The sequence below is a fragment of the Balaenoptera ricei genome, chromosome 19 (genome assembly GCF_028023285.1).
Source record: "Balaenoptera ricei isolate mBalRic1 chromosome 19, mBalRic1.hap2, whole genome shotgun sequence".
Classification (NCBI taxonomy): Eukaryota; Metazoa; Chordata; class Mammalia; order Artiodactyla; family Balaenopteridae; genus Balaenoptera; species Balaenoptera ricei.
Window position 1 is genome coordinate 59,802,530 of NC_082657.1, and position 26,975 is coordinate 59,829,504.

A 26,975-nucleotide genomic window follows, 5' to 3' on the forward strand; every position below is an offset into this window, starting at 1 on the left:
AAGGTTCAGTAAGGGAAAAAACAACCCACACGCCAAAAAGCTGAGCTGTCAGCTTCCACCAAGCAAGCTCCCTAGAGCGGGCATGAAAGGAAACAGGAAAGAATTCAAACATCCTGCCGCCTGGGGCAGAGGGACAGCTGGACAGTAGCCACAGCTGCATCATTTCCAGCAAGCTGCTGATGTGGGAGCCCAGGCAGCGACAGACAAAGACCTGGAAGTGCTAAATGTCCTCTCTCTCTTGGACACGGAGGACAAGGGCTCCATGGATGTGTATACAGCCCTTGCATGTGAGATCACACTGTCTATGCACATTGATTCTTTGTCCCACCCCTTCCTCAAAGCAGCAGACTTCTCAAATGATTCCTTCCTCGTTGCATTTTCGTGAAATGAATGACCCAGCTTTCCTAGTTTGACAGAGAACACAAGAAAATGGAGTACAGAATAGCCAGAGGAAAAAGAAAGATGATTACTTCGGTAGAACCCTCAGGGAATGGGCTGATCTGGAGACCCAAATTATCAGGATAGCTAAAGGTTTTCCCTCAGTGACAAAGCACCATAACTTTTTTTTTTAATGATTACTTTTACTTCCTTAAATGGAAGTCAGTGTGTTACGTCTGGCTTCACCTTCTGACTTAGAGAACAGTGGCTGTAACCAGGTCCTGGAGGCTCTGAGTACCTAACTGCAGCGTTGACAATGAGACACTCCGAAGACACTGAAGGATTCGGTGTCTGATTGCCTGAGCACCACATGCCCCGGTGTGCACGGCGCTGCATTCTCGTGTCCACTTTTTATAGTTTTGCCGTTTCTTCCATCGCTGTTAGTTAGTCATCTGACAAACACTTGTTGACAATTTTTAGTTCAAAGACTTTGCTGAATAAGACACAATATGAACCCTCAAAAAATACACAACCCAGCGTGGCAAATAAGAAAAACTAAGCATGTGGACACAATGAAGTTAGCACCATAGCCACGAGGCATCACAGGGCATATGGGAACATCAAAGAAAGAAAGAAATTAACTCTGCCTGTGGGGTGGTGATCAGGGCAGCCTTCACAGAGGAGGTGATGTTTGATCCGGGTCTTGAAGGATGACCTAGAGTTCATCCAGCTAACAGGGTAATGAGGAAGAAGGGGGCCCATGTTAACAACCTGAGGGATAGATTCTGACAGAACTCCACAGACAAAAGCACCAGCTTCTGCGGACAAGTTCAAAACGCCTTCCTCTACCAGCCCCTCTCTCTATCTCTGACTTGCCACAGGCTAGAGGGGCATATAATTAGCTTATTATTACTGTGTGTAAAACAAGAGTTTAAAGGCTCAGAATGACATCCCTGAGGGCTCCTGCAGTCTGCTCATCCCTACACCAGGAGGACAGGAATCCTGTCCCCTATGACATCTCCAGTGCCCACAACGGTGCCTGACACACTGTCCACGCTCAATAAACATTTCTTGAGTAAATGAGGAGCCTCTGCCCACCTTCTTTAGCAGCTCAGAAGCATGGTTGGTCCCCAGTCCTCAGTTGTGTCACTTCACTGGGAGATGCTATCTTATAAGAATAAAACCAATCCCCTCCCTGGATTTTAAAGGTGTAGATTCTAATGAAGAGACCAGCAGAAATAATCAGATGTGGACAGACAGGTAGCAACTGCCTGGTCTGGACAAATGTGCCTTGTAAATGAAAGCACACGGGAAGGGCAGCCCAACAACATGGTGTTGCTAGGATTAGCAATGCCTGCATAACGCGGGGGTTCTTCTCTCCCTTCCCTGCTCACATCACCAAGCACGGGGCCCCAGAGGTGCAAAGCAAACGCCAACCCTCAGCAGCTCAGAGATCCAGGAAACCCAGGTTCAAGTCCCCACTCTGCCTCTCTCTACTGTGTGACCAGGGCTCACTGGCATCCCCTCTCTGATCCCCAATGTTCTGAGCTGGGTGTGGGGGGGAGGTTCTCTGTCCCTGCCTCAGAGCCCCCGAGTGGCGGGGACAGACACACAAGTGGTTTTCATCCCCGTAGCTGTTGACACTCGCAGCCCTGGAGTCCGCCCACACATTTACAGCTGTGTCAACTCACTCTTTTACTGATTCTCTTAGTTACTAATGCACATGAACATCCAAGACAGACCTTCCGCTTTCCTTTAAGTACCCACGTCCGATGCAACAGTTGCAGGCAACGAAACATCTCCTGGGCACCAGTTTGGTGCCAGGCGCTGAACTGGAAGATGAAAACCCAGCCGTGGGTCCGGTGCTGTGTCTGGCTGTCAATCCTCATCAGAATTGCGGAAAGGCTCAGAACTGAACCTGGCACAGAGGCAGCGACACTAAAAACGCCAGACAGTGATGATGATAAGGATGTGGGTAACTATTTTTCAGAGCACACGGAGGCAGCGGGAAATGAGAGCCGGGAGATGATCGAGTTCACGTGGAAGAGCGAGGGGCGGGGCTGAGCGTGTCTGGGGCGCGTGGGTTTGGAAAGCGGCCGTGGGGAAAAGCAGGTCTGACATGGAGGGAAAAGTGGCAGGCAGAACTACAAATGTGGACGTGGGAAGGAAGGACAAGAAGACCCAAGGCGAAATTCTGCAAGGTCGTAGGACAAAAGACACGGGAATAAAATACATGCTGTTGAGGCAAAATCAGTCCTCTGACCCCACCTCCCTGCACACGCACGGCCACCACCCTGCTGGATTTCTGTCACCCCCCCCACCACCCCGTTTCTTCTTTTCTTTTTTCTAAAAAAATTTATTTATTTATTTATTTATTTATTTATTTATTTATTTATTTATTTATTCTGCGCCGGGTCTTAGTTGCGGCACGTGGGATCTTTCATTGCGGCATGTGGACTCCTAGTTGCGGCATGCATGCGGGTTCTAGTTCCCTGATCAGGGATGGAACACGAGCCCCCTGCATTGGGAGTGCAGAGTCTTACCCACTGGACCAGCAGGGAAGTCCCACCCCCTTTCTTCTTTACGTTTTAAAAACTGAGATAGTTACATACCATAAAATTCACCCCTTTCAAGTGTACAATTCATTGGTTTTTAGTACATCCACAAGGTTGTGCAACCATCACCATCGTCTATTTTAGAACATTTTCATCACCTGAAAAGGCGACCCCATCCCCATGAATAGTCACTCCTCGTCCCCCATCGCCACTCCTGGCAACCACTAATCTGCTTTCTATCTCCATGGATTTGCTTCTTCTGGAAACTTGAAATAAATGGAATCACACAACATGTGGCCTTTCAAGTCTGACTTCTCAGCATAATGTTTCACTCAGCGTCATGTTTTCAAGGTTCACCTATGTCACAGCATGAATTCATTTGTTTTTATGACTTCATTTGTACTTCATTTGTTTTTGTACTTTTTCATCTGTTTTATGTACTTCATTTGTTTTTATGACTGAGTAACATTCCATTGATGGATGGACCACATTTTGTCTATCCGTTCATCAGTTGATGGACATTTGGGTGGTTTCCACTTTTGCGATTGTGAACAACGCTGCTGTGAACATTCAGGTACAAATTTTTGTGTGTTTTCATCTCTCTCGGGTAGATACTAAGGCATGAAATAGCCAGGCTTAACCTTTCAGGAACTGCTGAACCGTTTCCCACGGCGGCTGCACCAGTTTCCCTTCCCACCAGCAGTGCATGAGGGTTCTGAGTCGCAGCGTCCTCGCAACACCTTTTATCATAGTCTCCTTGTGCGTGTGAAGTGGTACCTCACTGCGGGTTGATTTGCATTTCCCTAATGACAATGATGCCGAGCATCTTTTCATGTATTTACTGGCCATGTGTATGTCTCCTCTGGAGAAACGTCGATTCAAATCCCTTGCCCAGGGCTTCCCTGGTGGCACAGGGGTTAAGAATCCGCCTGCCAATGCAGGGGACACGGGTTCAAGCCCTGGTCCGGAAAGATCCCACATGCCACGGAGCAGCTAAGCCCGTGCACCACAACTACTAAGCCTGCGCTCTAGAGCCCACGAGCCACAACTACTGAAGCCCACACGTCTATAGCTGGTGCTCTGCAACAAGAGAAGCCACCGCAATGATAAGCCCACGCACCACAACGAAGAGTAGCCCCCGCTCGCCACAACTAGAGAAAGACCACGTGCAGCAACAAAGACCCAAGGCAGCCTAAAATAAATAAATTAAAAAAAGATTTTTTTAAAATCCCTTGCCCATTTTTTACTTGGGTTATTGGTCTTGGTATTGTTGAGTTGTAAGAGTTCTTTACATATTCTGGAAGCTAGACCATTATTGGATGTTTGGTTTGAGGGCCTCCCCTTTTGCTGGGCTCACTCCTCACCCAGATACCCGCATGCCCGGCTCCTTTTCATTCAGTTCTTGCCTTAGCGTCACCTCCCCTTTAGGCCTCCCCTGACCACCCTGGCTAACAGTGGCCTCCCCACAACCCATCTCTGGCCCATTGCTTCGTTTCATTTTCTTAGCACTCATCTCGTTCTGAAAAGATCAGATTTGCTAGCTTGTCTATTAGCTGCCCCTGCATTCCCACTGAATGTAAGCTCTGTGATCTGGATCCCCCAACTTACCCAGTACTAAGAGTGCCTGGCACATAGTAGGTCCGCAACGTGCATTTGTTGGATAATGAGTAGTTACAAAGCGACAAAGAAGAGAGTAAGTTACTTTCCCCAAATCGAACACACGGCAGTAGGTTTTGGCAAATCACGAACAGAGCAAGTGGGACTTCCCTGGTGGCGCGGTGGTTAAGAATCCTCCTGCCAATGCAGGGGACGCGGGTTCGAGCCCTGGTCTGGGAAGTTCCCACATGCTGCGGAGCAACTGGGCCCGTGAGCCATAACTACTGACCCTGCGCGTCTGGAGCCTGTTGTGCTCCGCAGCAAAAGAGGCCGCGACAGTGAGAGGCCCGCGCACCGCGATGAAGAGTGGCCCCCGCTCGCCACAACCAGAGAAAGCCCTCGCACAGAAACTAAGACCCAACACAGCCAAAAATAAATAAATAAATTTAAAAATAATAATAATAATAATGAGTGAACAAACAGCAGTATATTTAAAAAAAAAAAATTAAAAACAAAACAAAACAAGCACAAACACAAAAATACAGAGCAAGTGGTATCCCAGCTCAGGGCTGCAAGAGCTCGCCGGAGTGAACACAGGCGCCCTCCTTGGCTGGGCAGGGAGCTCACACAGGGGCTGCACAGAGCCTGGCTCTTCTGACTCCTCCTCAGAAGCCCCAGCGTGTGACCCAGAGCGGCCTGCGGCCTGCCCAAGGCAGCAGCTTCCTTTATTTGCAAGCCATGAACAGTACACTCCATTCTAGAGCCAGGGTAGAATTACAGCCAAAAAAGAGGAAGAACACTACTTCCGGGTCAGATCAGATGACCTCCAAGGGCCATCCTTTCGGTCAAAAGTAGCAGAGTCAGAATTCTTCCCTGGGAAGAATGGAGGCGTTTGAATTAAGGAGTATTGCTCCCCAGAGACCATCGCAGGTTTTTCACTTGAATAAAGGCAGAAAAAGTACCTCTGAGCTGCATATTCTTAGAAATGTACCACCAGCCAGAGGCACAGGCCTCGGGTCTGCGCCTTGGCGTTCAAGAAAAAGCTTGTGGAAAATTGTTAAGAGGATAGCTCCCAAGAGTTCTTATTACAAGGAGAAAAACAAATTTTTTTTCTTTTCTTTTTATTGTATCTATATCAGATGGTGGATGTTAACCTATTACGGTCATCATTTCATGATATATGTAAAGCAAACCATCATGCTGTACCCCTTAAACTTATACAGTGGTGCATGCCAATTATTTCTCAATAAAACTGGGGGAGGGGGAGAGGAAAAAAAAGAAAAGAGCTCGCCCTTGGTCTTCCCTCCTTGTTTCAAAAGAATTTCAGCTGCAAGTGCTGCAGGGTGTCAGGAATGGTGGCCAGGAGCACAGGCACTGGGTAAGGAACACAGCTCCGCCTCTGTGCAACCCCAGGCCAGTGCCTTTATGGCTCTGAGCCTGTTTTCCTGTCTATGAAATGGGAATGACAACAGGGCCTACGACATGGGGTCACGGTGTCGATGAAATGAAATCACGATTAGATGACTCTGGCTGGCAAAACAATGGCCCCTAAAGATGTCCACGTCCTAATCTCCAGAACCTGTGACTCACTCTGTGACTTGACACAGCAAAGGGGACTTTGTGGGTGTGATTAAATTAAGGATCTCGGCATGGGGAGATTATCCCGGATGATCCGAGTGGGCCCAAAGTCATCACAAGGGTCCTCAAATAGGGAAGAGAGGGAGGCATAAGAATCAGAGAGATGGCATCGTGAAGACTCAACCAGCCATTGCCAGCCTTGAAGGTGGAGGAAGGGGCCACGAGCCAAGGGATGCAGGCGTCTCTAGAAGCTGGAAAAGGCCAGGAAATCCATTCTCCTTTAAAGCCTCCAGAAAGAACACAGCCGGCCCACACCTTGATGTAAGCCCAGTGAGGTTGATTTTGGACTTCTGCCCTCCAGAACTCTAAGATGAGAAAATTACGTTGTTTTAAACCACTAAGTTTGTGGTCATCTGTTACAGCGGCCACAGGAAACTCATACAATGACCTCAGCACAATTCCTAGCACAATAAAAGCCCAGTGTTCACCATTATTTTTGAAGTATTACTATTACTTATTATTGGCAAGGAAGCTTACACAAATGCACGGATGATAAAAAAAAGATTAAGTACATGAGGAAAAATGAGACAGATGACCAGAAACTAAGTCCAGAATTAAACAGAATGTCAGGCAGGTTAATATCAAATGCACTGCTGAAATAAAACCCAAAATGCTGAGGTTAACAGTCCTGCCTTCACATACAGGCCTCTGGGGACCTGCCCCTGCAGAGGCCACTGAGCGGAATCTGCAAAGCCAAGAGCATCAAATTAAGTCGGTGAGGAATGCAGCCACGCACGGGCTCCGGGGCAGGGAGCTGGGCCAGAGGCCAGTGCGGGTGAGGGTTTCAGAGCCTCGGCACCTGCAGGCCCTCCATACGGGCCACTGGGCTGTTATGTTGGCAGAGGGACGAGCGGGCCGTCCAGGGGTGAGCTCAGCTCTCAAGCATTTCAGGGGACTGTGTTCATTCATCTATTCAACACCCACCTGGGGAGAAGGCCAGGTGCTGTTCCAGGTGCTGAGGGTACAGCAGAGAACCAGGCAGAGCAGGCTTCTGCCCCCCAGGAGCTCAGATTCTAGCTGGAGAGTCAGACACCAAACAGATACATGAACAGTCATGTAGATATAGCTTGGGGAGTTAGTAAGAGCTACAGCCCACGACTTGGGTCCACACAAGGCAGTGACACACCCACTGGTGAAAAAGAGATTGAGATATCATCTCACACTGGTCAGAATGGCCATCATCAAAAAATCTACAAACAATAAATGCTGGAGAGGGTGTGGAGAAAAGGGAACCCTCTTGCACTGTTGGTGGGAATGTAAATTGATACAGCCACTGTGGAGAACAGTATGGAGGTTCCTTAAAAAACTGAAAACAGAACTACCATATGACCCAGCAATCCCAGTACTGGGCATATACCCTGAGAAAACCATAATTCAAAAAGAGTCATGTACCACAATGTTCATTGCAGCTCTGTTTATAATAGCCAGGACATGGAAGCAACCTAAGTGTCCATCGACAGATGAATGGATAAAGAAGATGCGGCACATATACACAATGGAATATTACTCAGCCATAAAAAGAAACAAAACTGAGTTATTTGTAGTGAGGTGGATGGACCTAGAGTCTGTCATACAGAGTGAAGTAAGTCAGAAAGAGAAATACAAATACCGTATGCTAACACATATATATGGAATCTAAAAAAAAAAAAAAAAAAAAAAAGGTCATGAAGAACCTAGGGGCAAGACTGGAATAAAGACGCAGACCTACTAGAGAATGGACTTGAGGACACGGGGAGGGGGAAGGGTAAGCTGGGACAAAGTGAAAGAGTGGCATGGAGATATATACACTACCAAATGTAAAATAGATAGCTAGTGGGAAGCAGCCGCATAGCACAGGGAGATCAGCTCAGTGCTTTGTGACCACCTAGAGGGCTGGGATAGGGAGGGTGGGAGGGAGAGAGACGCAAGAGGGAAGAGATATGGGGATATATGTAATGTATAGCTGATTCACTTTGTTATAAAGCAGAAACTAACACACCCTTGTAAAGCAATTATACTCCAATAAGGATGTTAAAAAAATAATAATAATAAATAAATAAAAAGAGAGATTGGAACCAGGTAACCATGAGGGGTGGAGATGCTCCACTGAGCATACCACCACCAGAGAGACAAAGTCTCCCTTTCCAGGATCTCGCCATGGAATTGAAGAAACAGACGCACATGTAACCACCGCAGAATGTGATGAGCATCACAAAGGCAAGGAGGGCGTCTGAGTGGAGGGGGTATTTACACTGGGCCTTGACGGATGTATAGAAGTCCTCCAGGAAAGCAAAATGGACGAGGACGGGGCCGGAAGAGGGAAGACTGTGCACAAGTCCCGAGGAAGGGGGAGGCAGGGCAGCACAGTGCAGGGGAAAGGCTGGGAGCCTCGGACACAGATCTGGGTTCAAAGTCCAATTTTTCTACCTACTGTGCCATCTCAAGCAAGTGACTTTTTAAAAAATTTTTGTTTATGGGGTGAAACATTCTTTAAGCTCCATAGTGCTTTGCAATTTTCAAAAGTTTCATACACATGATTTCCTATAATCCCATAATAACCCTTTTTTCCCCCTACCCTTAACTTGCCCCTCCCCCCCACCACTGGTAACCACTAGTTTGTTCTCTATATCTGTGAGTCTACCAAGCAAGTGACTTTTGAGTCTCCAAGGAAACCATCAGATTCCTTATCAGTAAAATGGGGCTGACTCCTACTCTGGTCCATTGTACTTATTACATACACACCCCTCATGGATAAGAAAAATTATAACAGATGAGGTAATACATGCAAAGCGCCCACACAGTGTGGGGCATTTGGCATCCATGTGGTCAGAATCATGTGTTGGGAATGTGCATGAGTGGGGTGAGCTGGCGAGCAGCCGATCCTAAAGGACATTCCATGTCATCTCTAAGCGTTTGGACCTTACGGGCAAAAACTACAAAAGGTTGTTAAACGGAGAGAAAAGTCCCCCTCCCATCCCCACCCCCGCCTGGACGGCAAACTCGCCAGGGTCGGGAAAGGGTCAAATCAGCACTCAGCAAAGGGCTTCCCTACAGCAAGCACTCAATAATGTCCCGGAGAAGGAAAAGCCAGGGCCAAGGGTGGACCCCAGGAAACACCCCCACTTATGGGGCACGAAAGGGAAGGAGAACCAGCAGAAGGAAGTGAGAGCAAGAGATGAGAGACAGAAAAGGAGAACTAGGCGAGCTTTGCAGGGCAGAAGCAGAAGAAAGGGAAAATTACCTTTTCAGTGAGTAGTGGTCGCTGACGAAGGCTGGAAGGAGGGAAAGTGGAATAAAGACAGAGAAACGGGGCTTCCCTGGTGGTGCAGTGGTTAAGAATCCGCCTGCCAACGCAGGGCACACGGGTTCGAGCCCTGGTCCAGGAAGACCCCACATGCCGCGGAGCAACTAAGCCTGTGCGCCACAACTACTGAGCCTGCGCTCTAGAGCCCGCGAGCCACAACGACTGAGCCCGCATGCCACAACTACTGAAGCCCGCGCACCTAGAGCCCGTGCTCTGCAACGAGAAGCCACCGCAACGAGAAGCCCGCGCACCGCAATGAAGAGTAGCCCCCGCTCGCTGCAACTAGAGGAAGCCCGCGTGCAGCAACGAAGACGCAATGCAGCCAAAAATAAATAAATAAAATAAATAAATTTATTTAAAAAAGACAAAGAAACGGCCACTACATTTGCCCACCAGAAGGTGACCGAGGACCTGTGCACGGGGTGCCAAGCTCTGGCTATGGGGGGGGGATGCCAGGATGTAAAGAGGTGAAAAAAGGATGGGAGATGAGGACGTAGATATAACATCTATACGATCCACAAGCAATACTTTGAAAAGGTTTGCATTAACGTCTAAAGATTTTCAAGGAGCAGAAAGTCAGTTCATTTCAACTCATTGAACACTTTTGCTGAACCATAGACACCCTACCTACCAGGAAAAGGAACATCTAGCAACCTTCTCCATGGGAGATGGGGCCATAAACTCCAAAGCAAGCACAAATATCACCCAGAAGAGCTGTCACAAAGCCCACGCGTCTCAAGACACAAAGAAGCCACACAACGTGGCTTGGGACCTCCCAGCAACAGACGTGTGGGCCAAGAAGGCAGTGGGAGAGTGAATTTTGCAGAAAACTGTGAGGTAATGTCTCAATAGCCCTTCAGGTGCCACTTAAGACCCATCACCCAACACTGTTTCTGGAGCAGCAGAAACAATGTTTCAATCAACGTTTGTTGAATGCTGAGGAACAGACTATTTAGCACTTCACAATGTCCAAAGCTCTGTCGCAGATTTACAGCCTCCTTCTGACCTCACATTGCCTTAGAATCACTAGACAATTTCTCTTCTTCCCTTCTCACTCCGATTTCTAAATTTGAGCGAAGCTAGGGGAAAAAAATCCACATGTAGAAGAGCAAGATACATAGACCGCCACTTGTACGTGTGTCGTACAGCTGCACAGGCAGAGGCCATGGGCAGCAAGTGTATTTGTCTCTTTCCCGTCCCATCCCTCTTGCAGGAACAGCAAAGATTCTCCCCTTGACTAAACTCTAACCAGGCTCTTCTGAGCTCTTTTTCGACTAGGTCTCGACTTCTGGACTTCTGTGTTCATCTCTGCCTTATCTGATTTTAGCAAGGATCCTGCCAAGTCAGGTGAGCCAGAATCCCCCATCCTCCATATCTGATCACCCTCGATATCTAATTGGGCTCCTCATCCCCACCCTCCCCCGGTGATGTCGGATCACTGGCCTGCCTTCAGCAAGTATCCCGTTAGGTCAGTTCAGCCAGAATCCCCCCATATCCCTGACCCTTCCTCTTGGTGACTTTCTATCCACGGATCCCCACCTTGCTCCTTGACTATAAATTCCCACTTTTCCTTGTTGTATTCAGAGTTGGACCTGATCTCTCTCCCCTGTAGTGGTTCCTACACTTACCACAACAGCCCCCTGAACAAAGTCTGCCTTACTGTTCTTTAACAAGAGTTAGAATGAATGGCTTTTTTCTTTAACAATAAAGACACCCCTGTTTTCCTTAGGAACCATCCCACTGCCACACTCAGTTCCTGGTAGGGCTGATCCCATCCCAGAGGGGCATTACCTATACCTAAGCTAATGCATTTTGTCACTCATCTTGGGAGCAGAGCAGACTAGAGAAGGGGGCTGTGAGAGAGAAGGAGAATGCATGGTCAAGAAGGGCCTCTTTCTTAAATATCTATGCCAAGGGGTCGGGCAGTCTCCCCTAACATACCTCCCATGATGGGGGTCTTACTACCTCCAGTGACAGCCCATTCTAACTTGAGGCCAGTTCTTCCTCAGGCAAACCCAAAATCCGTCCCTGAAATTTCTACTGTTTGGTGCTCTACCACATGGGGTTGGGATGAGGGTAGGAACACTGAAGAAGTCCACACCTTCCACAGGGCAGCTCCTCAAACATCTGAAGACAACACTCCTGTCCCCCTGAGGTGTCTCTCCAAGTGAAATATGCCCCATTTCCTCAGTCAGTTCTCACATGAGAGGTTTTGAATTCCTTGCCCAACCTATATTCTCCTCTCTTAGCCTGTCCCAGCCATCTACCCTGGGTGCTATGACCAGGACTCTTTTAGAGGGAAATGAGAAAGAACCCACTCAAGCTGCCTTAAGGAAAAAAAAAAAACAATTAATTGGCTCATGAAAGCAAACAGCCAGGAGAGAGCTTCAGGCATGGCTGGATCCAGGAGTTTAAGCCATGTCATCTGTTCTCCATCCTCCATCTTTGGCTCTATACCTGAGTTCTCAGGTTCCCTCTCCAAATGGTTGATGGGTGCTGCAAGCCCCAAGCCTTCAATGTGCTTACAGGTCTTAATCCCAGAGAAAGAAAAAGGGACCCAAAGTCTAAGGGATGGAGCTGATTGGTTTGACTTGAGTCACCTGGGCCCAACCCTGAACCAATCAGTTAACAGACTTGTTAACAGTTAATGGCTTACTCTGATTGGCCAGATCTGGGTCATGTGCCCTCCCAGTGGGGAGAGGCAGAGTCAGCCCCACTGCAACTACATTGGCTGAGCAGGATTATTATAAAATGACAGGGAGAAGTTCCTCCAAAGGATGGGATGCTGGACAGACAAAAACATTCAACCCCACATCTCTCTGTGAGTGATGTTTGAGCTGAACACTCCAGATTCACCAGAGCATCATGGGAATATCATCTGCACCCAGAGAGACCACCTTCCAAAGTGCTACATTAACAGTAACCACATTTATTGAGCCGCCACTCTATACCAGGCATTGCCCTACAAGCTTTATGTGTATCATGTCAATTTACCTTCACAACAACCCTGTACACCATGTGCAATTACTATCCCCATCTTACAGAAGAGGAAACAGAGAATCTGGGAGACTTGACCAAGGTCACACAGTGCAGCAAGGCTACAAGTCAAGGCAAGACACCCTGGCTCCAACATCGATGCTCGTAACTGATCAGCTCTAAAATCTGCACCAACAGAAAACTGGATTCATTCCCAGGTGGCTGGATTCTTTCTAAAATAAAACTGCTTGCAACAGAGTATTTTGGGGTCCATCAATAAAAGACCTATTAAACAATGCTACATTTATATGAGAGAACATTCTGGAGCCACTTTAAAGGCTGGGCGATGACAATAAAACATCAGCTCCATGAGGACAGGGGCTTTCTCTGCTTCTATATTTATCCTCAGTGCCTAGAACAGTACCCTACAGAGTAGCCGCTCGTATACCTTGGAGGAAGGAAAGAGGAAACAAACGAATGAATGAACAAATATCTGAGCGTTCAACTATATCTGAACTATATCTGGTTTTTATTCTCTTCTTTCTGCTTAGTCTTGCTTTCTGAGTATCCTGCAAAGGACGTGTATTAGTTGTAAGGTACAGAAACAAGACATGATTTCATAGACAGCCCGAGCCATTGCCCCAACACACACACACACGTGATCTGTAAGCCCTTATGCTGAGATCAGAGAGATCACGTGACCAGTCAGTCTGCCAAACAGCTCCTTTCTCCTTTGCCAGCTGAGCCCTGGCTCCTCCCCACTCCCCGGGGCTCTGTTGGGGTAACCAAAGACCCTCCAGCACAGCTCGCTACCCATTCCCTCCCCATCATCTCTTCCCCCTCCCATCTCTCTGGTGCTCTCAGACCACATACGTTACTTCCACAACAATTAAATCCACCAATAAGGTGACAGTCACCGTGATTACCGTTTATGGAGCACTTACTATATCCTTGGCACCGTGGACCTGCTTCCTTAATCCTCCTAATGACCACATTATAGCAAAAGAAGGAGCAAATGAACTCACCTGCTCCGGATCACATGACTGGCAAGTATTTGAACCCAGGACGTCTGAAGCAGCCCAGCCCTCTAACCACTGTGCTAACCACCTCTTACCATGTACTGAGCACCTACTGCATGCAGGCCCAGGCTAAAGGTCTCACGCATGCCTACGTGGGGCCTACTGTGTGCCAGCCTGGGGTTGAGCGCCTCTCATGGGCAAACCCAGAGGTGAGTGCCTACTGTGTGCTGAGCTGGGGCATGCACTGAAAGCTTCAGAGCAGAAAGCACACTGTCATCCTAAGTGCTAGGAGAAGAAAAATAATGACATAAAAAGTAACAGTAACTAAAGCATCAGGGAGGGGCTGGACGCTCCTTCTAGACATATTATTTCAGTTAACCCTCCCAGTCACCATCAGAGGCAGGCACCATCAGGACCCACATTTTACAGAGCAGAAAACCGTGGCACAGAGAAAGGGATGTCCTTGCCCAAGGCCACACAGCAAGGGGCAGAGTTGGGATGTGAATCTAGAGCTTTTCTGATTCCCCAGGGTTCTGGCTGTTGAAATACAGAAGGGATTGCACTAGACTGGTTTGCCGGCTCAATCCCAGATGGACAGATACAGGGGAGAGGAATTCTACCCGGAGGGAACCTCCAAAATCACCGGCCTGCAGGCTGGGAGTATTACACAGGGTCAGGTCACAGGTGCACAAAGAAGGGTGTGGGGAGCTACTGGGCAGGAGATGTGGGTGGGGACCAACAGACTGGAATGGCAAGCAGGCAGCCTGTAAATGCAATGGGCAGATGGGAGCTATAGATGGTTAATGAGCAGAGGAGAAACTTGATTAGAGCCGTTCTTTAGGAAGAGTTACTCCCAGTGAGGGGTTGGGGTCGGGTAGAATGGATATAGGACAAGAAAGAACAAGGGTTGAGAGACTGTTGCAATAAAGGGGGGCCATGGACCTGTTTTGGGTTTGCCCCTCTTCTGGAAGCAACATGCGCCCCCTCCACTCTTCCCTTAGGAAACCACCCTCCCCCACTCTGTCTCCTGGTTTGGGTGGGCCTGCCCCTCCCCGACTCCAGCGGTGGGCACTGATCCAGGTCTAGCCAGCCAGAATGGTGGTGATTGGTTCACAATGGACACATGAACCCAGCCAGGCCAAACAGCGTCTGTCAGTCTGGAGACTTCCATTGAAATCGGTGGCTAAGAGTCTGTCTATCCCTGTCAGGATGGCTTTGCCTGCAGCCTGGAAGCTGGGATGGTTAGTGGCCATCTGTATCACTGCTCAGGGAGAACCTGCCCTCCTGCCCCCAAGAAGGGCAATAAAGGAGGAAGACAGAGCTAGGAGCAGGAAGAGGGGAGGTTGAGTGTGGGCAGCCTTACCTGCAGCTAGTACTTGGCCTGGACTTTCCAACCGTGGAAGCTACACTGATTTTTTTTTTTTTTTTTTGCTTAAGCTAACTGCACTGGGCTTCTCTCACCGCCCCTGACAGATCTCCCACCATCCCACACGGACTGAAGTTTGGGGGAAGAAGCAAGAGCAGAGGCGGTGATGGAGCACTTAGCACAGAAGGAAGGGGGCCAGGTGAGTCCAGCGCCAGAAGAGCCAGTGCGGGGCACAGAGGGCTCCAAATCCTGCCGGCAGAAAGAAACAGGAGGACGAGGGCCCAGCGACCTTCCAGATCCACGACCTTGAGGAAGCAGCTCCTGCAGACAAGGACAGGCCAGCCTGCGGGCTGAGGAGAGGTGACAGGGAGAGGCTGGACGGGCAGATTCCATTCTGGAAAACCTGGGGGAAGGACAGGAGAAGGAAGACAGTAGCCAGAGGGCACAGGAGGGGTGAAGGAGGGTGTTTCAGACAGAGGATGCCCAAGGAGGGGTTGTCAGGGAGGACAGAGAGCCCAGGGCGGGGAGGGGGGAACCTCCACCCCCTCCTCCCCTCCCCACAGTGCAGATGGAGGAGAGACCAGGTGCTGTTTTCAGGCTCCCAGGTCCGCTGTGACCTCGTGAGAGGTTTGGAAATAGGAAAGCTGGACCAGAGCGGGAGCCTATCTGCAGAGCACGGGAGCCTCAGGCCTGTCAGGACACCTGGCTGGGGATGAGGGCCACCAAGAAGCCTCCCTGCATCACACGAATAGGCAAATGTGTCTTTTGTAACCTGCAAACAACCCCACAAGCCCTGACCAGAACCTGCTGTATCACTGAAGAAGCCTCATGGCTTAGAAATGAGACCCTAAACCACTTCCTCAGCAAGAAGGGGCCAAGAGCACAGACCTCGGAGCCAGCCTGCCCGGGTTCAAGTCCCAGCTCTGCCACGACCTTCCTGTGTGATCTCTGACAAGTCACTCAACCTCTCTGGGTCTTGGTTTCCTCACCTATGGAAGGGAAGCAAGCTCAGTAACGGAGACAAGGCATGTCCAGCGTAGTGACTTGCGTATAGAAAGTTACTACTCAGCGTTCTGAATCCTTGGTCACTGGGTTATGAGGACACGGCAGTGGGATGGAACCAGCTTTTCTAACACAAACAAGAGCAGACACGGCAACCATAACTCGCCTATACATTTGTCCAACAGATGGCTGGGGAAGGAAGGCGGACTTCCAGCCAAAGCAGACGGAGCCTTCAGATCCCACAGCCCATTCATAAGATCAACAAGCAGCAGGGAAAGCATTTTTAGTTCTCCCACCAGGACCTCCCCACTCCCATTCCTGTCATCGGGGGAAGGGTCTGACTAGCAAACCACAAAGCCCCAGGGAGGGAGGAAGTGTTCTCTGACCACAGCCTCGCCCGATGGCCAGGAGCATCTGTTCGGAACCTACTCACAGGATGCTCTTTCTTCCGGGGGTCACCTTCTCCCACTCGATGGAGAGAACAATAGCTTCAGAGGCAGGGGGCGGGGGAGACCCCAGTCTGATGGGGGGTGGGGTGATGGATGGCCTGCAGGAGGAAAACTGCTACCTTACCGTCCAGAGAGGAAAGAAGCCGGCCTATGAGAAAGCCTCAGAGCCAGCAAGGCAAAAAATACTGCTGAACCTCCCAAATGGGCGGAAGGCCAGGAGTCTGCACTTACTCCACTCGTAAAAGCAGTCATCGTGGTGGCGGAAGGATAGAGGTGGTTGAGAGACTGGGGTCCTCCGCCAGGATTGGAACCCAGGCCCCACCAGCTCTCCACAAGGGGCCCCGTGCACCTCATTAGGTGTGAGTTGTGAAAGTACTTCACACGTCTGATATTTTAAACAATCTTTTCCAGAAGCAGTGAGTGAACGTCTAGAGGCAGCTCTTAGGAAGACGTTCTAGTTGAAAGAAGATTTAAAAAATAAACAAACCTCAGTACCACCCAGCCCATAGCAGACACTTTATAAATATTCTTTTAAGTAGAGTAAATGCAAAATATCATTTGAATAAAGGAAAGGGGCCGTCGCATGATCCTGGGCACGATGAGTACTTTATATTTATTTCACAAATGACCATGTCGTTTGCACAGGCACTGACTCACCAATCCTCACAACAGCCCTCTAAGATTACAGGTGAGGAAACCAAGGCCCCGAGAGGTTAAGTAACTTGCCCCACCCAAACCACACAGCTAGAGGGTGGCCACGCGGGGATTCCAACCCACCTTGCTGACTGAGTCCCCACCCTAACCTCCAGGCTGCACTGCCTGTGTCTGAATATATCTGTTTCCAAGCTAGAGGCCACAGCCTGGAAAAGAGCCCATTCTCCAATCTCAGCTTTAAAAGGCCCTATTACCAATGATGCTGGGCCTTTTGCTTCTATGGGGTGGGGATGGGGGATTGTGGTTCTACCTGCATGCGTTCTTTCCTCCTAATGGTTCAACACATCGCAGGAAGGGCACAAAGTTTACAAATCCTAAGGATTCTGCTTGAAAGATTTCTTACATATGTACAAACCTGTTTAACCGCCTCACAGATCAAAATACATTTCCAACCCCACCCGACCCTACACCGCCTTCCGGGTGCCCCTCCCGCCCCCCATCAGTGGCTATCTACCCGCAAATATAAGCATTCTTCTGGCTTTTCACACCACAGATTAGCTTTGCCTTTTCTTTCATTTCATATAAATGGGATCCTACGGTGGGCACCCTTTCATATCTGGTTCTGTAGTCTACAAATAAAATCATATCACCAGCACACGGACGATTGTGGGAGAAGGGGGGGTGGGTGAAGCTGACCGTTTCTAGCTCCTGCAAAAAGCACCAGGATTGTTTTTACTGGGTCTCACTGACCAGGGGAAGGGGAAAGCGGGGAGGGCTGGACCAGGAGTTTGGAACCGCGGCAGTTGACGGTGGAAAACTAGCGACCCGCAGGAGGCAAAGGAGCTGCCGTGCCTGGAAAGGTTACCTTGGGAGAGAGGAAGCCAGGCGGTCGCCTCTGATCGCTCTGGATGCCCAGAGGGGAGAAGGCTTTGTGAGGCTTTAGAACGCTCAAATCTGGTTCCTACAGTGTCAGAGGCGCCCAGGGTGGCCACAGGCTCCGCCCAGTTTGGCCTCGGCCGCCCCTCCCGGGCACTGACAATATCCCAAAAGACGGGGAACTCCCCCAGATGGCGCGTCTCCCTACCTGTGCACTGTTGGATGAAGTCCTGATATTCCGCTCCCTGCTCGCCGGGGACGATGGTGGAGCCGTCATATTTAAAAGTCACCCTTTGGATTGGGAGAAGAGAAAAACACACACACACACACATCAGCATTGGTAGCTGCACAGTGCCGAGCTTCCAGCAGGACAATCTAAAAGATGCTCTGGCTAGGGAGAAGCCAGCGCTGGCTTTCCACGCCGTCCTGGGTTAAGGCTGCGGGAAGACAGCACGGGATGACCCTTAATCCGTCCGGTCTGGAAGACCGCTCAGTGCACCAGGCCCCTTGCGAGCTCGGGGAGCGGGGCTTGGAGAGCAAAGGAAAGTTCCTCACCAGATGACGGCCGAGCCGTCGTCGCGCACCAGGTTGTACGCCGTCCGGCAAGCCTCTTTGTCGATCTTGGTGGCCATCGCCGCGGTGCCGCAACGGGGATACTGTGCTCGCAGCGACAGGTAAGCGCGCTCCGGGACGGCTGCAGGGATCGGAGCAGAGCGGGGCGGGGACGCGCCAAGGGCGGGCCGGCGGTCAGCGGCGGCGACAGCGGCGAGGGAAAGCGAGCTCTGAGCTCCGAGCGCTGCTCTGGCTCCGAGGGCGCCGGGAGCGCGCGCCAGACCCAGGCCGCGCCGCCCCGCCCCCCTCCGGCCATTGGTCTCCCAGGACGCATCCCGCCCCGCCTCCTCTCGCTATTGGTCGTAGGGCACAGAGGGCGGGGCGTCTTTACGTGGCAGCGACCAATCCCAGCCCGAGTGAGTTGCGCAACTCTGCGGTGGGGGCTGGAGGAGGGGACTTTTTTCCCCCCTCCTCCTCCTTCCTCCTCCTCCTCTTCTTCTCCCTACCCCCTCTTCTCCTCTATCCCCCAGCCCTTTCCTCCTTCTCCCACTCCCCCAGCTCCTCCCCCCATTTCCTCCTCCCCAAGCCCTCTTTCTCCTTTCCCTCTCTTCTCTTCTCCTTCTCCGTCCTCCCTCCTTGAGCCTGTCTTCTCATTTTCTCCCTTGCCTCCCCTCCTCCTCCTTGCTCCTCCCACTTCCCTAACCCCCCTCCCTCCTACCTATACCCACCTCCCCTCTATCCCCCTCCCTCTATCTCCCTCCCTCCCTTCCCCCCCCACCAGGCTGCAGGGCTCCACAGGGGACCTCCAGGTGGGTGACTTAATGCATCAAACCCAAGGAGACTGCCCCTGCCCCAGTGTATGGCTCCCTGGTTTCTAGGTAGGGAAGAATTGGAAAGAATTAAGCATTTTTAAATAGGAGGGAATAGAAACTGGACTGCTTCCAAAATACTGGTGGGATCACTATTTACTTTGTGTTCCGGTTATTTGCATTCACATCTTATCTCCCCCTTTGGGTTCCTCCGAGGGCAGGAGCTGACTCATTCTGTCTTCTTTCTGCCCTCACTGACTCACTCATTCATTCCTTCCTGCAATGATTCCCTCCTGCAATCATTCCACAAAGACGAGTTACAGGGTCAAGGCAAGTAAAAAGCCCAGACCCCAGAGACCCGGCTGTTGCATTGCATCTAGCGCTGCCTCTTTTTAACTGTGGGCCCTTGGACAAGCCTGAAAAACTCTCTGATTACTTTCCTCCAATGGAATAATAATAGTACTGACACCATAGGTTTGCTTTATGATTAACGGAACCGATACTTGTAAACAGATATATTAGACATTCAACAAGAGGTCATCGTTGTTGGTTATTAACTAAAATAAATCCTAAATAGAAACCCCAAAAGTCAGGAACAATGTCCGATTAGTAATAAAATTCTCAATTCTCAATGGCAAACAAACAAAAATCAATCAAGCAAGCATTGAACAGGTAAATGGCGGGAGGGGGTGGATGAGACCACATTTACAGGAAAGTAGGAGCTGATGTTGCTATAAATACAAAGACAAAAACAAAGAAATTCCAGTTTGATGCAGCTCCTACCTTACTTCTTGATAAAGGTAATGGGACAATCGCCCATTAGAAAAACAAAGATGGATCCATACCTCACACCACAGATCAGGGTAAATGTCAAAAGGATCAAAGATTTGCCTGTAAATTAAGGAAACCACAAAAGTGCCAGAAGAAAACATGGGAAGCTTCCTTTATAAGACTGGAATGAGAAAGGTCTTTCTAACCATGACTCAAAATACAGAAGCCATAACAAAAGATGGATACATTCAAATATGTAAAAAGTCTTCTTCAAGGGGAAAAAACAAAACAAAAGACAAGGCAGTAGAAAGTATTTGCAACTCAAATCACAAAGAATTTGTCTTGCTGACATGTAGAGAAACCAACCTAAAAAAGAGAAAAGAGGGAATTCCCTGGCGGTCCGGTGGTTAGGACTCTCTGTTTCCACTGCGTGGGGCCCGGGTTCAATCCCTGGTCAGGGAACTAAGATCCCGCAAGGCATGTGGCACGGCCAAAAAAAAAAAAGAGAGAGAGAGAGAAAAGAAAAGTGGGCACAGGATATGACCAGACAGAACAGAAGGCTCTTAAACACATGAGAAGATGTTCAATCTCAAGCCCTAATAAGAAAAATGCCAATTAAAGCGAAACTGCGATATCTTAAAAAAAAAAACCTAGCAGGTTAGCAAAAAGCAAAGTTTGACAAGCATGCTTTGTTAGTGAGGCCGTGAACCCCCAGGCCTCTCATACAAGCCGGTGAGAGTGCAAGTTGGTAGAACCAGCCATGGAAGCCATTTGTCAATATCTAGCAAATTTAGAAATCTATGTGCTCTCGACCAGTTTCCCCAGATGTCAACAGCACATAGGGCTCCCTGTGTGCCCTGGTCCCATGCTCAGGGATTCTGATGTAGTTGATCTGAGGTATGGCTTGGGGGGTGGGATTTTTAAAAGCCCCCTTCATCATTCTCATGTGCAGCTGGAGCCAATGGCCACTGTTGTAGACATACTCAAGTGTGTGCAAAATATAGTCAAGGTTATTCACTGAGCTTTGTTTCTGGCAGCAGAAGCCCCCCACTGAATAGATGATGATAAAAGTGTGCCACGGAGAAGTCTGCAGCTGGAAAAACAGAGAGAGTAGGGGGCCTTCTCTCTATATACTGCTATGGATAGTTCTACAATCTACTTCATGATCGAACAAAACAAGGTATAGAACAGTATGTCCAAAACACCTTTTTGTGTTGCTACCTTTGGGTAAAGTGTGGGGAGGGTTTACAGAGATATTTGTATCTGTTTACATGTGCATAAACACCTCTGGAAGAGCATACAAGAAAAAAATAACAGTTGTACCTGAGGTGGAAGTGAGGTAGGAAGCCAGACACAAGGGGAAAAGGGGAGGGAAGGCGATTTCATCATACACCATTTTACTTCTATTTTCTTCTCTTCTCTTCTATTCTATTTTTAAACCCATGAATACATTACCTAGTAAGAATATTAAATAACAACAACAAGGTGACTTCCATCCTGGATTTGATTCTATGGTTCAGGGATCCTGGGGGCGGGGCGGGGGGGGGGGGGTGCCTTAACTGTGTTTCTCCTATTCCAAGTTGCTGTTGCCCTCTGCTGGACTGAAAGTGTAAAGGGTTGGTTTTGAGGCGAACCCTAATTTTGAGCAGCCTGAGGTCCATGTGCCCAGCTAAGGCACAAAAATACAGTGTACACCAGAAATAAATGCGGTGTGTGAATATTTGTTTAAATCAGGATGCGTACAATAAAGAAAGCAATCTAATTCAACTCATGTTTCTTTAGAAGAGAAATCAAATCAAAATATTTGGCACTTATTATATGCTAGCTACTATGTCAAGAACTGGGGGAGTGTATAAATTCATTCATTCATTTACTCATTCATTCATTCATTCCTGACAGTGGGCCTATTATGTGTCCAAGGGGGGGTCACAAACCCACTTGCCTGTAGGGGGCAGGCATGTAACGTAAATGAGCCAAGCACACAGCCTGTAAAAAATTTCTTCTGAAGGTCATCCTCTTCTGGGTGTCAGTTTCTTCTTCTGAACTGCCGTCTAAAGGGGGCCTCTGGTTCTCAGACCCACCCCAGTTGCCAGGCAAGAATCCTAGCATGACCATACCAAGCCTTCCAATTGTCTAAGAAAAGGAAAAAAATCAGAATCTTTTTGTGAAATCTCTGGATTCTTCAACTTGGGTAATAACAATGTTATATGTAAAAGCTGCCTGGGTGCAAATTTGAACTAGACAAATATGCTCCCTGCCCTCATGGGGATTACAGTCTAGGAGGGCTAGGGGATTACACTTCAAATAGGCCTACACAGTGGAGAGAAAGCAATGACTCAATAATGGGAAGGCCGAAACTTAGGGGAATTCAGGCATCAGGCATGTTTTCATCAGGGCTTGGCCTCTATCTTTCTTCATGTTTCTACTTTGCTCTCCTTTTTTTCCTTTTTTTTTTAAAAATAAATTTATTTATTTTTGGCTGCGTTGGGTCTTTGTTGCTGCGCGCAGGCTTTCTCTAGTTGCGGAGAGCGGGGGCTACTCTTCGTTGTGGTGCACGGCCTTCTTATCGCAGTGGCTTGTCTTTGTTGCGGAGCACGGGCTCTAGGCACGCAGGCTTCAGTAGTTGTGGCTCGTGAGCTCTAGAGTGCGAGCTCAGTAGTTGCGGTTCTCGGGCTTAGTTGCTCCACGGCATGTGGGATCTTCTGGGACCAGGGCTCGAACCGGTGTCCCCTGCATTAGCAGGCGGATTCTTAACCACTGTGCTACCAGGGAAGTCCTTGCCCTCCTTTTTGTATTAGTTTCATCTCCAGGCAAATTCTGCCCCTCTGGCTGCACAACTTACCCCAAATTCTGCATGGCTGACCTCTCATTCAGACCTCACAGGTTGCCCCTCAGAGAGGATTCCCCAACATCCCAATATAAAGCAGCCCCCTCTGGGACCTCCCCTGGTCACTCTCTACCACATAGCCTTTTGTTTTCCTTAGCAGTCATAGCTATCTGAGATCACCTTTCTCCTGCATCTCTTTACAACTATGTTGTCTATCCACTCTCAGAAGAATGTCAGGTCCACGAGGACAGGGAGGGTGTCCATCTCACTCACCATCGTATGCTCAGGTCCAAGCACGGCACTGGTCCCAGGGGGGCAGGTAATTTACAGTTGTTGAATGGGTGGTTGTGGGGTGAGGGTGAGAGAAGAGTCAAGGAAGGTGATACTTGCATAACAGTGGACACATAGACCAATGGAACACTTTTGAGAGTCCAGAGATAAGCACATACATTTATGGTCAATTGATTTTTGCAAAGGTGCCAAGATAATTTCATGGGGAAAGAGTAGTCCTTTATCAAATGGTGCTGGGGGCTTCCCTGGTGGCGCAGTGGTTGAGAATCTGCCTGCCAATGCAGGGGACACGGGTTCGAGCCCTGGTCTGGGAAGATCCCACATGCCGCGGAGCAACTGGGCCCGTGAGCCACAACTACTGAGCCTGAGCGTCTGGAGCCTCTGCTCCGCAACAAGAGAGGCCGCGATAGTGAGAGGCCCGTGCACCGCGATGAAGAGTGGCCCCCACTCGCCGCAACTGGAGAAAGCCCTCACACAGAAACGAAGACCCAACACAGCCAAAAATAAAAATAATAAATAAATAATAAATAAAAAAATTAAAAAAAAAAATGGTGCTGGAACCACTGAATAGCACATACAAAAGAATGAAGTTGGGGGCTTCCCTGGTGGTGCAGTGGTTAAGAATCCGCCTGCCAATGCAGGGGACACAGGTTCAAGCCCTGGCCTGGGAAGATGCCACATGCCGCGGAGCAAATAAGCCTGTGCGCCACAACTACTGAGCCTGCGCTCTAGAGCCCGCAAGCCACAACTACTGAAGCCCGCGTGCCTAGAGCCTGTGCTCCGCAACAAGAGAAGTCACCACAATGAGAAGCCCGCGCACCACAACAAAGAGAAGCCCCTGCTCCCCACAACTAGAGAAAGCCCACATGAAGTAACGAAGACCCAATGAGGCAAAAATAAAAATAAAATAAAATAAAATAATTTTTTAAAAAGACAATAACAAGTATCAGTGAGGATGTGGAGAAATTGGAACCCTCATATACTGTTGATGGGAATGTAAAATGGTGTATCTGCTTTGGAGAACAGTTTGGCAGGTCCTCAAAATGTTAAACATGTAATTATATATGACCCAGAAATTCCATGTATAGGAATATACCCAACAAAAATGGAAACATACGTCTACATAAAAACTTGTATGTGAATGTTCATAGCAGTATTATTCACAGTAGCCCAAAAGTGAAAACCTAAGTGTCCTTCAACTGATGATTGGACAAACAAAAACATGGTCTATCCATACAATGGAATGTTATTTGGCCATAAAATGGAATGAAGTACTGATTCATTTTTATAACATAGACAGACCTTGTAAACGTTATGCTGGAATATTACTCAGCCATAAAAAAGAATGAAATAATGCCATTTGCAGCAACATGGATGGACCTAGAAATGATCATACTAAGTGAAGTAAGTCAGACAGAGAAAGACAAATATCAATACCATATGATATCACTTATATGTGGAATCTAAAAAAAAAATGATACAAATGAACTTATTTACAAAACAGAAACAGACTCACAGACATAGAAAACAAATTTATGGTTACCGAAAGGGAAGGGGGAAGGGAAGGATAAATTAGGAGTTTGGAATTAAAATATACACACTACTATAGATAAAACACATATAGTAGTATGTATATTGACCAACTAGGACCTACTGTATAGCACAGGGAACTCTACTCAATATCTTGTAATAACTATAACAGAAGAGAATGGAAAAAAGATGTATGTATATGTATGTATAACTGAATCACTTTGTTGTACACCTGAAACTAACACAACATTGTAAATCAACTATATTTCATTAAAAATTTTTAAAAGTAATTTAAAAGCTTCATTAAAAATGAAAAAAAAAACCATTATGCTGAGTGAAAGAAGCCAGTCACAAAAGATCATAAAATATACAATTCCATTGACATGAAATGTCCAGAATAGTCAATCTATGGAGACAGAAAGTAGATTAATGGCTGTCAGGGGCTGGAGGGAGGGGGGGAATGGGGAGTGACTGCTAATGAGTATGGGGTTTGTTTGGGGTGCTGATGAAAATGTTCTGGAATTAGATAGTGATAATGGTCACACAACTTTGTGAATATATGAAAAATCACTGAACTGCACACTTTAAAAATGTTTAATGATATGAATCACTATGTTGTACACCTGAAACTTACATGATATTGTACAGCAACTATACCTCAAATTTAAAATGTTTAATGAAATTTTAAATTTTTATTTACTTATTTTTGGCTGTGTTGGGTCTTCGTTGCTGTGCGCGGGCTTTCTGTAGTTGCGGTGAGCAGGGGCTACTCTTCATTGCGGTGCACGGGCTTCTCATTTCAGTGGCTTCTCTTGTTGCAGAGCACAGGCTCTAGGTGCGTGGGCTTCAGTAGTTGTTGCACACGGGCTCAGTAGCTGTGGCTCGCCGGCTCTAGAGTGCAGGCTCAGTAGTTCTGGCGCACGGGCTTAGTTGCTCCGCGGCATGTGGGATCTTCCCGAACCAGGGCTTGAACCTGTGTCCCCTGCATTGGCAGGTGGATTCTTAACCACTGTGCCACCAGGGAAGTCCTGTGCTGACTTTTTAAGACCATAATTTTTGCATGAGCTTTATTTCTTTCATTGCAAAAAAAACCTTACAGAATTTTTAAGGTCAGTGTCCTGGTTTCCACACTTTCCTTGGGGCTATAGAAAGAAAGAAAGAAAGAAAGAAATCCCACCTCAGCTGTAATTAGAGATGGGAATAAAACATAACCCTGAAACTTGCTGTTCTCAGCAAGGTGGTTGTCATTCTGAAACAGGTGCCTTACATGGAATGGATATTTACAGAAAATGATATTTATAAAATCAGCGCTGAGCTCACTCATTGTCAAATCTCTGAGAAGAGACTCCCAGGAACTTTTGGGAAATGAAGATGCTGAGCAACTGACTGAGGGAACATAATACCCATGACCTGAATGGTCTTTCTCAGAAACCGTGAGTCACTGAGAGAACTCCACTTGAGTTCCAGAAATCCAGCAAGAAGACACTGGAAGGGGCAACATGACCTGGGATTTTATCTACCGTGAGTAAGGGCAGGGTGGGTCCAAGTCTCTGAGTGGGGCAGTGTGGTCTAATGGCTAAGGGTTCAGGCAACTGCTCACCCAAATCCTGGCTCTGCCTACCCTTCCTGAGCCTCAGTCTCCTCTTCCATTAAGTGGGTACCTCCCACAGAGGAATTATTTGAGGATCATATGTGGAAAATGCATATCAAAGGATATAAAAGCAGCTAATACTTTAAGTGCCAGCCCCCTGCCCCTTCCAAGTGGTATGTAACCTTAAACTGCCTTACTAGAAGTAACACACAGTACTAGAGTCCACTGGAAAACAGAAACTGTATATATATAAATAATCAAGCAAAAGAGAGAGAGAAGTACATAAGTAGGAAGAATTGAATGCAGGGTATTGGCTGCAGCAGGGACAGGAGAGCTGAGAAGCCTAGCAGGTTGGTGACGCACCCCCAGAAATCAGCCACGGGCCAGAGACTGGTGACCAGGTCTGGGTCAGAGAGACAGAGAGGGGAGGAGGGGACACTAGAGTAGGGGCTGGGGTGACCCAGGGGTTGCTGCAGCTCAGAGGAGGTATGGCTGCTGGACATTTGCTCCAGAGAGGGGCAGAAATACCCTTGCCTTTTCTTCCCTCCTGCCCTCCACTCTCTCACGAGGGTCTCCCACTGCCAGACTCAGCAGGAAGCCTTTGACCAGGGAGCTGGGAAATCCAGCCTACAGTGGGGACACCCTTCCCCCACACCACCACCACCCACCCAACCATTCAGAGCCAAGGAGGGCAGGTGGGAGGAGCAGCTCTAATGCCCAGAACCAGGGAAGGAGAAGATGTGGTTGCATTGGTCTGACCACGCCTTGAGAATTGTGTTCCGATGTGGGAATCGTGCTTAAGGGAGGACCCC

At 48.4% G+C, this 26,975-nt stretch overlaps 1 protein-coding gene across 1 annotated transcript in view; it reads right to left on the reverse strand.

Annotated features, from left to right (window-relative positions):
- Positions 1-18,592, reverse strand: part of COTL1 (coactosin like F-actin binding protein 1) — a 43,758-nt gene extending 25,166 nt beyond the window's left edge. The window contains exons 1-2 of the mRNA XM_059905074.1: positions 18,348-18,592; positions 18,001-18,083 (exon numbers count right to left, since the gene is read on the reverse strand). Of these exons, the coding sequence (XP_059761057.1) occupies positions 18,001-18,083; positions 18,348-18,424 (160 nt within the window). The 5' untranslated portion in view covers positions 18,425-18,592. The remainder of the gene's footprint in view (positions 1-18,000; positions 18,084-18,347) is intronic.
- Positions 18,593-26,975: the final 8,383 nt, after the last annotated feature.